This window comes from Fusarium musae, chromosome 6 (genome assembly GCF_019915245.1).
Source record: "Fusarium musae strain F31 chromosome 6, whole genome shotgun sequence".
Lineage (NCBI taxonomy): Eukaryota > Fungi > Ascomycota > Sordariomycetes > Hypocreales > Nectriaceae > Fusarium > Fusarium musae.
Window position 1 is genome coordinate 77,841 of NC_058392.1, and position 14,109 is coordinate 91,949.

The following is a 14,109-nucleotide window of genomic DNA, read 5'->3' on the forward strand; positions in this document are numbered from 1 at the left end:
TTAGTTATCTTTACAGGAACGCCGAAAGCACCATAACCTATATCAGGAGCATTGTGGAGGATATCAAGATCAGTTTGCCTCTACCAACTAATGATTTGGTTCCCAATTGTGTAGGTGAGGATGGAGACCGGCAAAGCACGTTGTCTGATGAATCTTGGAGCAGCAAGACTTGGACAGACATGCTCTTGAAAGATCCTCGGAGATACCTCCGCATTCTGTTGGCGGTAGAATTCTCGCTTGCTCGCGGTCGATGCCCAGCTGAAAACGACTTCCCGCTATGGCTAAGAGACCATCAACAACACAGAAGTGAACCATATTTGTATTCCTGTTCGGCTGGAAGAGGTTCAGATTTAGACTCGGTCTTCTTCAACGAAGCCGCTGGTGACTTTGCATACGGGGACGAGGAAGCGGTCTCATGATGCACGATAAGGGGATCGATGCCGGCAGTTGCATCCTCAACTGGAGATCCGAGCGTTCCAATGACATCGCAAGACCCCAGCTTTGCTTTGTTGGCTCGGCCCTCGGCTACTAAAAATCGTGGATATCATTGGTTCCCGTCAGTAGGTGAGGGGTTACACTGATTTGATTTAGGCCTTGTTCAGCATCAAGTGGTGGACAGAAAAGGCAAGATCAACAATTAGTTTATATGCTAGTCCTGATTGTAATTTTGGTGGCCTTTCTTGGTGTTCAAGGGAACGACGAATCTTTTTGTTGTCTTCTTTATTGAGATATTTTCGTGCCTCGTTATCCTGCATGTCTACTACTCGAGTACCTATTCTAGTATGCATTAAGACTCACCAAGGTCGAAGGGGTAGGGACCGCTTGCACTAAAGAACTACTGCCGACTTGCCTGGCTGTTCCTGTCTGTCAAGAGGACAGAAAGGTGTCGGGAACGCGGGGGAATATGGGGTCTATCGCTAACCTTTATGAAGCTAGAACGCGGGGCCCCGCGTATCAGAGAGTTTGCGCTAAATTAGGGCAGTTTAGCTTGCCAGCTCCAAGAACCAGGTCCAAGCATGCCCTGGCATCCAATCATTATAGGCTTATAGGTACTCGCATTCAGAACCAAGCCCCTGGAATTCCCCTCTCCGACATCTGACCTCCACCTTGCTCCGATTTCATCACATCCAGCCAAGCTCATCGCCAGTATATTTTCTTGTGGCCGTCACATAAATGCGTTCCCAATCTCCTTCGTCTCATCCCAACGGTGACCAATCCAACCGGGCAACATCATCGTCTGCCAAGCGAAGCGCACTTGGTGACGGTCAGCGCCCATGGAAGAGGCGCTCATCCAAAGCCTGCCTATCATGCCGAAATCGCAAGGTTCGCTGCGACGTCACCGATGGAGGTGTTCCATGCACGAATTGCCGCCTCGATAGCATCAATTGTGTTCTCAAAGAGTCCAATCGGGGTCGGAAACCTTCTGCTGCCTCTTGTCAGCGTCGCCGAAACTCCAATCTACCGGCTGCTACGGACCGCTCCTCTAGCTCGCCTCGACCGACGTTTGTCACCTCGCGTTTAGCTGCCGCTATTCCTGAGTCTCTTGAGCCAGAAGAGTTTTCCGAGCCCGACGAACAGGATGATCCTGAGCCTGAACCAGTCAATGAGCCAGTGAACGAAGATCTCCAATCTCATTCGCAACAAATCAACTCCACCCAAAGTGCTGAGTTCGGTATGTTTTCTTGTGTATGTCTGCACCTTTCTGGACACTAAACTGACTGATCATTCCAAGACCCGCAACAACAATTACAAACTGATGGAGAGCTCATGGATGAAATCCACGTTCAGATACAAGACGACCAACCGTTAAACAGCCGACCACTGGCGCCTATGGAACCCGTCAGTCTCGACGCTCCCTTCGAATATATAGACGAAATTGGAACCCCCAACGGACCTCTTCCGCAGACCCAGCCGGACAGAGTCACGACATCTTTACCAGCCTTTATCCGGCCCCCTCCTCAACACCTAGATAATAGAGATATGTACTATTTATCACATAAACTGTGTTTGTCCATTCCAGATCCAGAATTTAGGGATGAACTACTACGTGTTTATGCCACGGTGGTTCATTCGTTCTTACCCATTCTCGATATCGAAGAATATGCTGGCTCCATCCTTCACAACAACGGCCGTAACCCAATCAGCCTTCTGCTATTTCAAGCAGTTAATTTTGTCAGCGTCACTTTCGTGGATATCAAGATGCTGAACTCAAGAGGCTATGCCTCTAGGATAGCCGCCAGAAGAGACTTTTACGACCGTGTGAGGATTCTCTACAGTCTGAACTATGAATCGGATCGGATGACCTTGATTCAATCTCTTCTGCTTTTGAGCCATTGGTATGACGGACCGGACGACGACAAGGATACATGGCATTGGATGGGTATCGTCTTGACAAATGCCCAGGTCGGGGGACTGCATCGAGATCCTGAGCATCTCAAGATATCGCAGGAGGAGAAGAAGCTTCGTCGAAGATTATGGTGGTGCTGTTTGATGAGGGATCGCTTACTGGCCCTCGGAATACGGAACCCGCCGCGTCTAAGAGACGATGAATATAATGTCAGACCGCTCACCTTGGATGACTTTGACTTGAGCTCGCCGTCGACAAACCTGGATACCATCTTCCACAGGTCAAAGGCCCCATACCCAAACTCAGAGAAACGACAAAGTCTTGCTGTGATGTGCATCGAGCTAAGCAATCTATGTGTTTATATTGGCCGCACTCTCAGCACCCTGTACACGGTCATGGGCAATTACCTCGGAGGAGTTGAGTACACCCAGCAATCCACTACTGGGCCTGACAGATCCGCAGAGCAGGCCAAGTCGCTTGCTGAACGCAGTACCGAGCTCAAGACATGGTTGGAGAATCAGAACATCCACTCTCGCTACATTCCCAAGCCTGCAACTCGGCAACCCGACACTAATATAACTGACGGCTTACGAGTCGATGAGATACTGCGGCTTCACCAAGCCCAGCTTCGCTTGATTTACCTAACAGCACTGGGTGCTCTTCACCGGCCCCAAGTCTTCTGCTACGGCCCCAAAAATAACGACAATGCTGTATCCAGAGGAAATGTGACCGACACAGCTGTCGAGATGACCAAATTGGCCTTCAACTTACAGCGTGATAACCAACTACGCTTCCTACCAACCCTGGCAGTTCCAGCCTACCTTGCTGTCACTCTCGTGCATCTTTTTAACACCTGTTCCGACGAAGAAGAGGCCCGGAGTCTCAGCCTTGGACGGCTCTACCAGTGCGTAAACGTTCTTCAACAGTTACAGGAAATGTACACATCTGCAGACTACGCGATGCAGTTTCTCAACTCGATACTAAAGAACACTGGGCTTCACGTCCCTTGGACTCTACCGACCGGTGGGAGTAGGTTTGGAGAGCGTGACATCACAACTTGTAAGCCTCGGCTAGACATGGGACCCAGCGCCGTCGCTGCAAGTTGCATGTATCCAAGTCCGAGTACCTCGGGTAACTGGAACCAAGACTCTGCGGCAGATGAGCCTGTCACAAGTCATGATAGTAACCAGGTGGTTGCTATGGCCCAGGAGCCGCGAGCACCATTCGCTTTTCCAAATTTGGTGATGGAAAACTGGAACGCTACAGACCTGAGCGACCTTTTGGCCGGGTCGCCGTTTCCAGGGTCTTGGTGTGACGTTGAGACACTATTACCGACACTGCTCAACACTGAAGGAGATACAGAGGGCTTAATGAGTGCGCACTTGTCGGCTTGAATGTAATCTACTTTTTCTTTATTGATACTATTGGTTTGGTGTATAAATGCTAGCTCTATGGGCCACCAAATTTGTAGAAAAAGTAAGAGTTCTTTTCATGGTAATGACTCTGTGAGTCCACCTCAAAGATTGGAATTCAGTACACGGCAGAGGCGTGTTTCTTGATCGATCGTATAGTTCCTTCCTTGATCCCAACCCAGCCAAGTCTTCAATACCTCCTCCGCGCCGTGACCTGGACTTAGACGCTTGCCTTTCCACTGTGCGTCCACCGGCCTGGCTGGCGAAGCACTCAGATGTACTATTGGTCGCTGTTCGTAGCCTGCCTGTTCCATCTCCTTGTGCTCCAGAACAGGAGCGACACACGCATCCACAGTCTCGAATATCTGCTCCCATTCCTTGCGTGTTTTCTCTTTGAACTTGTTGGCAAATAACTCTCGCATGCGTGGCCATGAACGTTTATCCTCACGCCGCACACCAGGACCGAGAATCTCGTCGCTTGTCAGCCCCAGACCTCGGAGAAGATTTGCAAAGAAATGAGGTTCGAGTGCGCCAACCGACACATATTTTCCTTGATCTTTACAATCGTAACATTGATAGTAAGGGCAGCCTCCATCCAATAAGTTAGTTCCTCTTTCCCCGTTCCAAGCAGGCTCTTTGGACCTCAGACGTGGAATGGCCCCAATATATGAGGCGCCGTCAACCATACTCGCATTTACTACCTGGCCTTTTCCCGTAGAGCTTCGGTGATACAGGGCCATGAGAACGCCCGCAAAGGCCACCAGTCCTCCCCCTGCATAGTCTGCGAGTAGATTTCCAGGTGGCGCTGGTGGTAGCTCACTGTTTCCGAGCATACTCAACACCCCTGAGACAGCCAGGTAGTTGATGTCATGCCCAGCCAGGTCCTTATACGGGCCATCGCGACGAAAGCCGGTGATTCGAACCACGATTAGGCGGGGGTTAGAGACAAGAAGAACAGAATTAGGACATAAGCCAAGTCTTTCGAGAACCCCAGGTCGAAATGGGTCAATCAAAATGTCAGCCTTATCGAGGAGGACTTTGAGGAGGTGGATTGAATTTCGGTTCTTGAGATCCAAGACAATAGAGGACTTGTATGATGTCAGAATGTCCTGGTTTTCGGAAACACCTGCACGATCAACGCGCAGAACCGAGGCTCCGTAGGAAGAGAGAAGCTGACCGCAGAAGGGGCCTAAGAAGAAAACGCGTATCAAGTTAGTCACCGCAGGTATGTTTATACTGAGATAGGGGCGATTCAGCAGCCACTACTCACCTGGAGCAAGGCCTGCAAGCTCCACGACTCTCAGGTCTGTGAGAGGTGGCGTGGACATCATATCGGGAGCATTGATTTTGAGTAGATGCATATAAACAAAGGCCTTAGTCGTGTTGGTCTACAATATTCGGATGTCTATTACATTAATGTGACCGTTCGTAGGTACATCCAATTCTAAAATACGATTACAAAATTATCATACCTATGTTGAAGAGCGAGCAGTGTTTGGAGTGCGTGTCAACTTGTCAACCCTAGCCGACTAAAATGGGTGACATGCCGAGGGTACCCAGTTTGAAGCCAGCACTGTACAAAGTTACCGAGGAATGCATATTATATAGGCTACAATCATACAACTAAAATTCATCAATAAAGAATCAAGCTGGTCAAGCAACGCAGCTTCCAACCCACAGTCGTAGAAGTCCACTCAACACTACAAGGCCAAATGGCACAAATCGGCCCATTGCGACGGGATATCATCGAGTATATTCGAGAAAGTTGCAAAAAGGAAGATCTCGATCCTCCAGTCCCACGAGAATATGGAGATATCCCCGTCTCATATGAAGTTATCACTAAAGAATGGCTGACCGCGACCTTGGCCCGAGATGCTTTCGGATCAACTGTCAAGAACTTCAGGCTAGGTCCGAAAGATAACGGGTCGGCAAATCGGCGCCGCATCGAAATCGAATGGGATGGCCCTCGAGCATTCGACCTCCCAACTTCAGTCTTCTGCAAGGCAGCTCACTCTGCGGAAAATCGTATTGTCCTAGCTGCAGGAGGTACCTACAGTGAGGTCTTTTTCTACAATAATATACGGCCTCAGCTCAGTATTGAAGCGCCATGGGCATATTATGCCGGTTATGACCCAAAATCATGGGCTGCCATGGTGATCTTAAAGGACATGGGTGGGGAGACGACGTTCTGTAATTACAAGACAAGCTTAACCAAGGCTCAGTTCGCCGAGCAGGTTCAAATGTTGGCAAGGTTACACGGCCAGTACTATCAGTCTCAGCACCCGGAATTTGAACGGTTGCTCGTTTATCAAGACCGGATCAGTAACCTGATAGCGGTTGGACTTGAGAACATGTGCGTCAATGGATTCAGGGCTGCAAAGGCGGTAATTCCCTCACGCCTATTTGCGAGGGAGAGTGAAATTTGGCCTTGCACGCTCAAGTCAGTTGAGCGCAATGCTGCGCTTCCACCGACGGTGGTTCACGGGGATGTCCACCTTGGTATGTGTCCCCAACTCAGCCCCACCACCTGTAGCGATAGACTCTGACATGATTACTCTCATCAAGGCAACTGGTACATAACACCCAATGGTCGTATGGGCCTCACAGACTGGCAGACGGTAGCCAGAGGACACTGGTCCCGTGACCTGGCGTACGTCCTTAGTACAGCTGTAGATGTCGAGAAGCGTCGCCAGTGGGAGCACGGAATGGTTGAGATGTATGTGTCAGAGCTCAGGAAACATGGAGGCCCCAAGATTGGTGTCCAAGAAGCATGGCTTGAACTACGAAGACAGTCATTTGGTGTACTGGCTTATTGGACGCTGACTCTTACGCCCGGTGAGAATCTGCCTGACATGCAAACGGAAGAGGCGTGCCTATGTTTTATTGAGCGCATATGTACAATGATGGACGATCATGATGTGCTTGACGCTTTTTGATTTTTGTTCAATTTCTGGACGGAATTCACAGGGAGACGGGTGACCTCCTGATCTGTGAGGACCGTGGAGGTAGCTCTAGCGTATTGTTAAAAGACTGTCGGCTCACCGGCATTTCAAATCGTCCGTATTCCCGGGGATATAGTAGTGAGACTCGTGTCTATGGGTGGAACTAAGGATTGCACCTGGGCCAAATATACGATCTTATCCTTTGCGAGCTATCTGCGCAGCTCATGCCACCTGGCTAGACCCCGATCCATGCTCCCTGAGATCAAACCACCAAAACATAACCACAAAGTTATTTATATCGCTGGTTCAAATGCCCAGTATAGCTCTATAACGATTCTCGTTGGCCTTTTTTGCCGCGGTGGTGTTAGGTGCGATCATCTCGAAGCCATGAGGCAAGCCTGGATACACATGTAGCTCGGTAGGGACATTCTCGGCCAGTAGTTTTGTAGCGTATTTGATATTCTCTTCCAGGAAGATATCAAGGCCTCCAACATCGATGTATGTTGGTGGAAGGCCAGCCAGACTTGGTGCCCGAGCAGGCGCAGAATAATAGGAGATGCAAGCTGATTCGCGTTTCCCTGCTTCATCACCTAGAAGCGCAGCCCAAGCCGTGGCGTTATCCGTAGTCTTCCAAAATGCAAGAGGCTCTATCGCGTTGTTGGGAATTATATTGCAGTCATCGATCATCGGATAGATTAGGATCTGTTTCGCTAGCCCCGGACTCAATCGTTTGTCTCGAGCCATGAGCGCAACACCAGCCGCAATACCACCGCCTGCGCTCTCACCGATCACACCGATTCTGCCCGGGTTGATATTGAATTCCTCTGCTTTGCTATGTAGCCAGAGCAGAGCTGCATAGCCGTCTTGGACAGGGGTAGTTCCCTTAAACTCTGGGGCCAGCCGATAATTAACGCTGAACAAAGGTACTGCTGTCATGGCGACCAATTGTGATAGCGGTTTTGCTTGAATCTCGGCTGATCCTAGGATCATTCCTCCTCCATGGAAGTGAAGTAGACATGGTCCGGGATCCGCTCGAGCAACGCCTGGCGTTAGAGCAAGAACGGACATGATGTAACCATCGGAAGATTCGACTTTATAAGACTTTTGATCCACGTCTGGGCAGATATCCAACCTTTCAAATAATGCTCTCATGCCAGATTCTCGTGCCTCCCTTCCAGCCTCGATATTATCAAGGCAAAGAGGTTCTCGCTTAGAAAGTGTAGGAACCAGCGGCTCCAGGACGGACCAAAACTCAGGGTCATACCGAAGAGTCATGGGATATAAAGTAGTCAGAAGTTGGAGGAATTGAATGCTTTGGATGAGCTGTAGTTATCCGTTTCGTGGAAATATGAGACAGGTTGTAGAGGCAAGTTGACTAGTCTGTGCTGTTCTCTGGTTATTTATCGTGATTAAATGGTTCCGAAACGGAGAAATATGTGTCTTATATTAGATTAGGCTTCAACCGTTATGTTGGGATGTTGCCGAGGTGTTTGCTGAACTTGTCAATTAATTGTGGATAGCTTTCCCATCACTTGTTTCAATCTATCCCGTCTTATGTAACTTAATATTCGAGAAGTCTTCAGTAACTGCAGGTTCTTTTGATATAATCTTAATCTGGGAAAGGCTTGTCTAAACTTCTAAAGCTTGCTGCCTCCTGCTTGCTGGTCTCTCAACGCCTCTATACGGCGCAGAGCTGCCTCAGTCCCCTGCCTTGCCTTGGAGAAGTACAGGTGGCTGAAACTACTACTAGACTGTCCACTCATAGCCCTAGCCTGAATTCCATGGGCAATAGTAGCTCCTCGAAGGTAGTGAAAGATTATCGCAGTATCCCAATCTTTGCCTCGGTTATCTTGACGCATGTCGAATCCCACAATCTCTGCATAGCGCGCCAGGAGTTCATCTGGCTCGGGAATACCCGACTTTGCTCGATTCTCTGGCTTGTATGGGGAATCCGTGAGAGAAACAGATGATTTTCCACTCTTGGTGTAATCTGAGAAGAATGGACTGATGCAGAAGACGAGGTCCATGAGTGGGTGGCCAATGGTGGAAAGTTCCCAGTCGAGAATCGCGATGACTCTTGGCTCATCCGGGTGAAGGATCTGTGAGAAGGGGGCGCCAACAGTCAGTATGGTTTACCGTCGTGCAAGTTGAGTCATACCAAGTTGTCAAATTTGAAGTCTCCGTGAACAATGGCGTGTCGATCTAGCGGTAGATTCTCCTTCACGTATCTCACCACTTCGTCGTATCTCTCATGGGCTCTCCCCAAAGGCTTTCCGGTTTTCTCATCCTTGACGGCAGCTTGCTGCGACTCAATGCGACTCCAAGTAGCGCAGTGCCTAGCGTAGAACCCCGTTTTCTTGCCGTAGCCTTCGAGCCCAATCTTGTCGGGATCAAGTGAGTGAAGCCAAGCCAGAGTCTCGATCGCAGAGAACCATCTGATATCATTAGCTGAATTTCAAGTACTTAGGTTCATTGGTGGCACCGTAACATACGCCTGCCGTCTTTCATCTGGAGGAAGCTCTTTCATGTCGGTATCTGTGATAATCCTTCCCTTGACAAATTCCATGACCTGAACAAACATGTTAGGGATAAAGTAAATATTTGGGTCTATTAACCTACATAGAATGGGGTGCCAATGATGGAGCTGTCAGTGCACAATGTGAAAACCCTGGGAACTGGAAACCCTTCAACGGATCCTAAGGCTTTTAATACCCGGAACTCACGATCTACCTGGTGGGCAACAGGGCTGATAGCCTTCCCTGTGGGCTTCTTTCTCAAAATATAGCGTGTTCCACTATGGTTTATTTGTTAGACAGTGCTTGAGATATTTCATATAGACTCATCAGCAAAGTACTCACGCGGCATCATCCAGGTAGTAGGTCGGATTGCTTTGGCCATATCCAATCTTGGATGTCGTCACTGGCAGTTTAAGGGTTGGAATTTCTCGCGCTGAGAACAAATAGCTTCCCAGGGCTTCGTCGTTGAGATCATGATGGCTACCAGTCTTGGTATCTTGATATGACCCCATGATGGCCTAAAGTCCAGTTCAAAATACGGTCAGAGTTAGCTTTAGAGTCTAATCAGATATTTGGTATCTGTTTATTGTAAGGTGACTACATATGGAGTCTGGAGCATAAGTGTCATTCGAGTGGTTGGGGAGGCGCTCAATAACCCCGAGGTTGAACTTTGCAGCAACGCATTATCGGCTCATTTCGTAATCGTATTGTGCGAGCTTAGAAGGGCTCTAGTACTGTTTCATGCCACAAGTAATTCGCAGGTACCTACTCATTCACCCGAGGCGTTCAAATTCCAGAACATCACGTCACCTCGGGCTAGAGGTACAAGCAATCTAGAGATGAACAATTCTGCTGAACCTCGTGGAAATATTATTCATGCAGGAATATGATCTTTTTACACAGCATCGACGACTGCGTCTGAACATAATTCTTAATTATACTTGCCAGGACGCCATTCTGTGCACCAAAGAGACACAGCTTTCACTTCACATACAATTCGCACCATCTCGAAGTCATGGCAAGTGAAACTCCATCAAACAAGGCGTACGTCCTTGGTGTTGGAATGACAAAGTTCATCAAGCCCCGGGGACTACGCCAGTATCCAGACTTGGGCTACGAAGCCGGCATCAAAGCCATGCTAGACGCCCAGATAAACTACGACGATGTTGAGCACGGCGTGGCCTGTTTTGCCTACGGCGATTCAACGTCTGGGCAGCGCGTGTTCTACCAATTTGGCATGTCATCCATTCCCATTATCAACACCAGCAATGCATGCGCCACTGGATCCGTCGGCCTGTATCTGGCTCGTACCCTGGTGCAGACCGGAAAGGCTGACTGTGTTCTCGTGGTGGGATTCGAAAAGATGAATCCGGGGAGCTTGAAGAGTGTTTGGAGTGATAGACCTAGTTCTAGTGGTCGCTTTGCTGCCAAGATGCAAGAGTTGGCTGAGCCTTCGAATTCTCCGCTGACGGCGCAATATTTTGCTAACGCCGGGCGAGAATACATGGCAAAGTAAGTTGCGCCAATTTAGAACGCCCTTTCTCTTCAAATGAACGAGCACTAACCAGTAATTGTACCAGGCATGGGGCAAAGGAAGAGGACTTTGCGGAAATCGCCCGTGTTTCGCATGAGCACTCGCAACGTAATCCCTATGCCCAGTTCCAGCAGAAATACAGCCTCAAGGAAATTCAAGATTCGCCTACCATCCATTCGCCTCTCACCAAGCTGCAATGCAGCCCGACCAGCGACGGGGCGGCAGCGGCAGTCATAGTGTCGGAAAGGTTCCTCGCTGCCCGGTCACACCTCAAAGGACAGGCTATTCTCATGGCTGGCCAAGCATTCTGCACCGACTCCCCCAAGACCTTCGGCAACAGCGCAATGGAGCTAGTGGGGTATGATATGTCACAACGGGCCGCCAGAGCAGCCTTGGCCGAAGCGGGCGTCACAGCGGAAGAGATTCGGGTCTGCGAACTGCATGACTGCTTTTCCACAAACGAATTGCTACTTCTTGATGCCCTCGGGTTCAGCGAGCCAGGAAAGGCGCACGAGATGGTTCGAAGAGGAGACATCACATATGGAGGCAAGATGGTGATTAATCCGTCTGGTGGTCTCATCTCCAAAGGCCATCCTATTGGAGCTACAGGACTGGCTCAATGTGCTGAGATGACATGGCAGCTTCGTGGATGGGCCAATACGCGACTTGCTGGTGAGACACGCGTGGCGCTGCAGCACAATCTCGGCCTCGGAGGCGCGGTAGTTGTCAATGTCTATAAACGTGCTGATGGAGAGGCTAGCAGCAAGGTTAGCGATGGTGGAGTGGCTAAACATAGCTGGCTCGGCTATAACCCTGCGGTAGAAGCCCGAGGTATAACCTCTGATGACGCCGACAAGGTGAGGAGCAAGAAATTCAGGAATGATTTCGCTCTTGGGGAAACGGTTGATCGAATCCAAGGTGCTGCGAAGCTATGAGAGAAGGGCATATGGGCTGTGAATGCAGGAACCGAGTCATGTATTCACCCGAGTTTTATCATCAATAGAGATACAGATATGGAATACGAGGTCTTGAGTTGCAGAGTACCTGTACTCCGTAAGAGTTTCAAAATAAACAACCCTGCAACTTACATTAGCACTTTTCCACTTTCAGCTATCAATGTGGGAAAGGTATCCACTACTACAGGGGCGCTTCATGTACCCCGGATTCCTGGGTCAGGCACGTATTTCTGTCTGCCCAGACTAAGCCACATAGGGACTTGTCTGTCACCGAGGACAGGTGAATGTCCCCTCGGGTATCAAGATTTGACGTGAAAGATCATCGTGAAGCCATCATTTGAGATTGCGGGGTAAACCAGATCTGGAATACCTCTACTGAGTAGCTGAGGTATAAATGAGCGGCCCACATGCAATACCACTCGCTTGCGACATTGACATCTTTGCCGACTTTATCGCTCACCGACTCACCATTATCTATCCTCAACATCTGTTGCTGTATCACCGTTGACACCATGAAGGCATTTTTCGCTTCCCTCGTGCCAGTCTTGCCCCTGGCCACAGCCATGGCTATCAACGCCGATTATGGCCCTCAGATGCTGAAGCGCGCCAACGGCATTGTTGAATACGCCAGAGCACCACTCCTCTCGACACCCTGTGAGACCGAGTTCCACCCTGACCAGATGGATATCGCGTGGGTGGAGCTCATCGCGGGAAATGCGATTTTGAGAGTCAACGTCACAAGCGGAGAGAAGAAGAAGTTCCCCCTCAAGAACCCCGTCGGCCTCCCCAGCGGCATGGAGTTTATGCCAGACGGCTATCTCTGGTTCTCCGAGGTAGCTGGGAATAGCATGGTGCGATTGGATCCCAAGGACGGGAGCATGACCGAGTACCCGTTTCCCTGGACCAATATCGCCGCCGTGGATAATCTCCCAGTTGGCATTCGCGTCACGATCGATGTCTCAGGGAATCGTGATCGTGGGGCTTGGTTTACCGCTGCTGGTCTGAATGCCATTGGCCGCATCGACATCGACACGTTTGAGTTCAGCCTCTATCCACTACCGAACCCGCTCTCGGTTCCGCTCATCATTCAGCCTGGTCCAGGTTCCACCATGGTCTTCTCAGAGATCGTTGGCAACCGAGTTGGCACAATTGATGTTCACACCAAGGAGATCAAAGAATATGAAATCCCTACACCTCTATCTCTAGTCCAGGGCGTCGCTACAGATGACGACGGTCTGATATGGTGGACGGGTACCCTTGGCGGGAACTTCGGAACCATTGATGTCAAGACAGGAAAGGTGACCGAGATATTCATCAATGACATTCGTGCGGCGGGGAATGCTACCGTTGTTGGTAATCCTTTGAGCATTGGGTCCTCTGCTGCACTGTCTTTGCCCGGGCCTGTCAGAGTCGGCACTGATGGCAAGGTTTACTTTGTGGAGGGAAACCTGGTCTTTTTGGGCAATCGTGTTGGTCAATACGACCCCAAGACGAAGAAACTGGTTGAGTACCTGACTCCAACGAGCCTGAGCGGCCCGTGCGATCTCAATAACCAGCATGGAGATGCTATTTTCTTTGCGGAATTTACAGGCAACGGCTTGGGACGTCTTCAATATTAGGTTCGCCAGAAGCTTGACTATGTAGATAGCAGCTCCAGTTGCTTAGCCAATTCGCCAATAATACTTTTTTCTTCAGAGGAAGTTCGTTTTTCTAGGAGAACACCACTAACAGCTCATGGTTACCCCCGCAGCACATACATCATCTCTCAAGATATAGAGTCGTTTGAAAAGGATATCAATTCCACAAGTAAGTAGTAGAAGATCGAAAGACTCTGGCTATCGTAGGGTGAGACGCCATACCGACTCATCAGTGCAAAGATGTCTTTATCATAAGCTGGCTGAGCTACGTACACTCGAGAGCCGACTAACTATAATCTACTTGAATGAGGAGGTTGTGCTAGCCTAACAAGGCCTTCCTGAAAGCACGTAGCAGCTAATGTTCCATCGTGACTCCAGATACGTGAAACAACCAGTCCTCTTTCATCATCTGCCCAAGGGCTTTCCATCTCAACCAACATCCAGTCATCGGCCCGCAGTTGGTGCAGGTTATGGAAGTACACAGTATGATCCATTGAAGCCGCCATAGTCACTTGCCCTCCGTCTTTAGAAGCGCCCTGGTTGTCCTCTAGCTCCTCCGATGCCAATGCCTGGAACGTTCTTTCAGCGGTGTCCAACTCATCCGCGCGATGACCTTCAGTAGATGAACGGGACTGGCCAGATGTCGTATTGGAGAATCGAGAGGCGTTATGAGCTCTGAAGCAGGTGGCTAGAAAGTAGTTGTCTGACATGTAAAGCAATGCTGCTGCGTGGGCCTGATGATTGCGTCGATGATGGTCATTTTCA

At 49.6% G+C, this 14,109-nt stretch overlaps 7 protein-coding genes across 7 annotated transcripts; 4 read left to right on the forward strand and 3 right to left on the reverse strand.

Moving 5' to 3' along the window:
• Positions 1–1,173: 1,173 nt before the first annotated feature.
• On the forward strand, positions 1,174–3,741 carry J7337_007872 (uncharacterized protein; the record flags this gene model as incomplete). Its single annotated transcript, XM_044825499.1, has 2 exons — positions 1,174–1,672; positions 1,733–3,741. The coding sequence occupies 2 exons, from the start codon at positions 1,174–1,176 to the stop codon at positions 3,739–3,741; spliced, it is 2,508 nt and encodes an 835-aa protein (XP_044678416.1).
• A 122-nt stretch (positions 3,742–3,863) lies between these two features.
• J7337_007873 (uncharacterized protein) lies at positions 3,864–5,090 on the reverse strand (the record flags this gene model as incomplete). Its single annotated transcript, XM_044825500.1, has 2 exons — positions 3,864–4,948; positions 5,030–5,090. The coding sequence occupies 2 exons, from the start codon at positions 5,088–5,090 to the stop codon at positions 3,864–3,866; spliced, it is 1,146 nt and encodes a 381-aa protein (XP_044678417.1).
• A 381-nt stretch (positions 5,091–5,471) lies between these two features.
• Positions 5,472–6,695, forward strand: J7337_007874 (uncharacterized protein; the record flags this gene model as incomplete). The annotated part of the gene is made up of 2 exons (XM_044825501.1): positions 5,472–6,258; positions 6,325–6,695. 2 exons carry the CDS (start codon positions 5,472–5,474, stop codon positions 6,693–6,695), a joined length of 1,158 nt encoding a protein of 385 aa, XP_044678418.1.
• Positions 6,696–7,007: 312 nt separating this feature from the next.
• Positions 7,008–7,976, reverse strand: J7337_007875 (uncharacterized protein; the record flags this gene model as incomplete). The annotated part of the gene is made up of 1 exon (XM_044825502.1): positions 7,008–7,976. One exon carries the CDS (start codon positions 7,974–7,976, stop codon positions 7,008–7,010), a length of 969 nt encoding a protein of 322 aa, XP_044678419.1.
• A 362-nt stretch (positions 7,977–8,338) lies between these two features.
• J7337_007876 (uncharacterized protein) lies at positions 8,339–9,729 on the reverse strand (the record flags this gene model as incomplete). The annotated part of the gene is made up of 5 exons (XM_044825503.1): positions 8,339–8,800; positions 8,860–9,136; positions 9,194–9,270; positions 9,321–9,495; positions 9,560–9,729. 5 exons carry the CDS (start codon positions 9,727–9,729, stop codon positions 8,339–8,341), a joined length of 1,161 nt encoding a protein of 386 aa, XP_044678420.1.
• Positions 9,730–10,232: 503 nt separating this feature from the next.
• On the forward strand, positions 10,233–11,686 carry J7337_007877 (uncharacterized protein; the record flags this gene model as incomplete). The annotated part of the gene is made up of 2 exons (XM_044825504.1): positions 10,233–10,729; positions 10,798–11,686. 2 exons carry the CDS (start codon positions 10,233–10,235, stop codon positions 11,684–11,686), a joined length of 1,386 nt encoding a protein of 461 aa, XP_044678421.1.
• Positions 11,687–12,219: 533 nt separating this feature from the next.
• Positions 12,220–13,326, forward strand: J7337_007878 (uncharacterized protein; the record flags this gene model as incomplete). The annotated part of the gene is made up of 1 exon (XM_044825505.1): positions 12,220–13,326. The coding sequence occupies one exon, from the start codon at positions 12,220–12,222 to the stop codon at positions 13,324–13,326; it is 1,107 nt and encodes a 368-aa protein (XP_044678422.1).
• Positions 13,327–14,109: the final 783 nt, after the last annotated feature.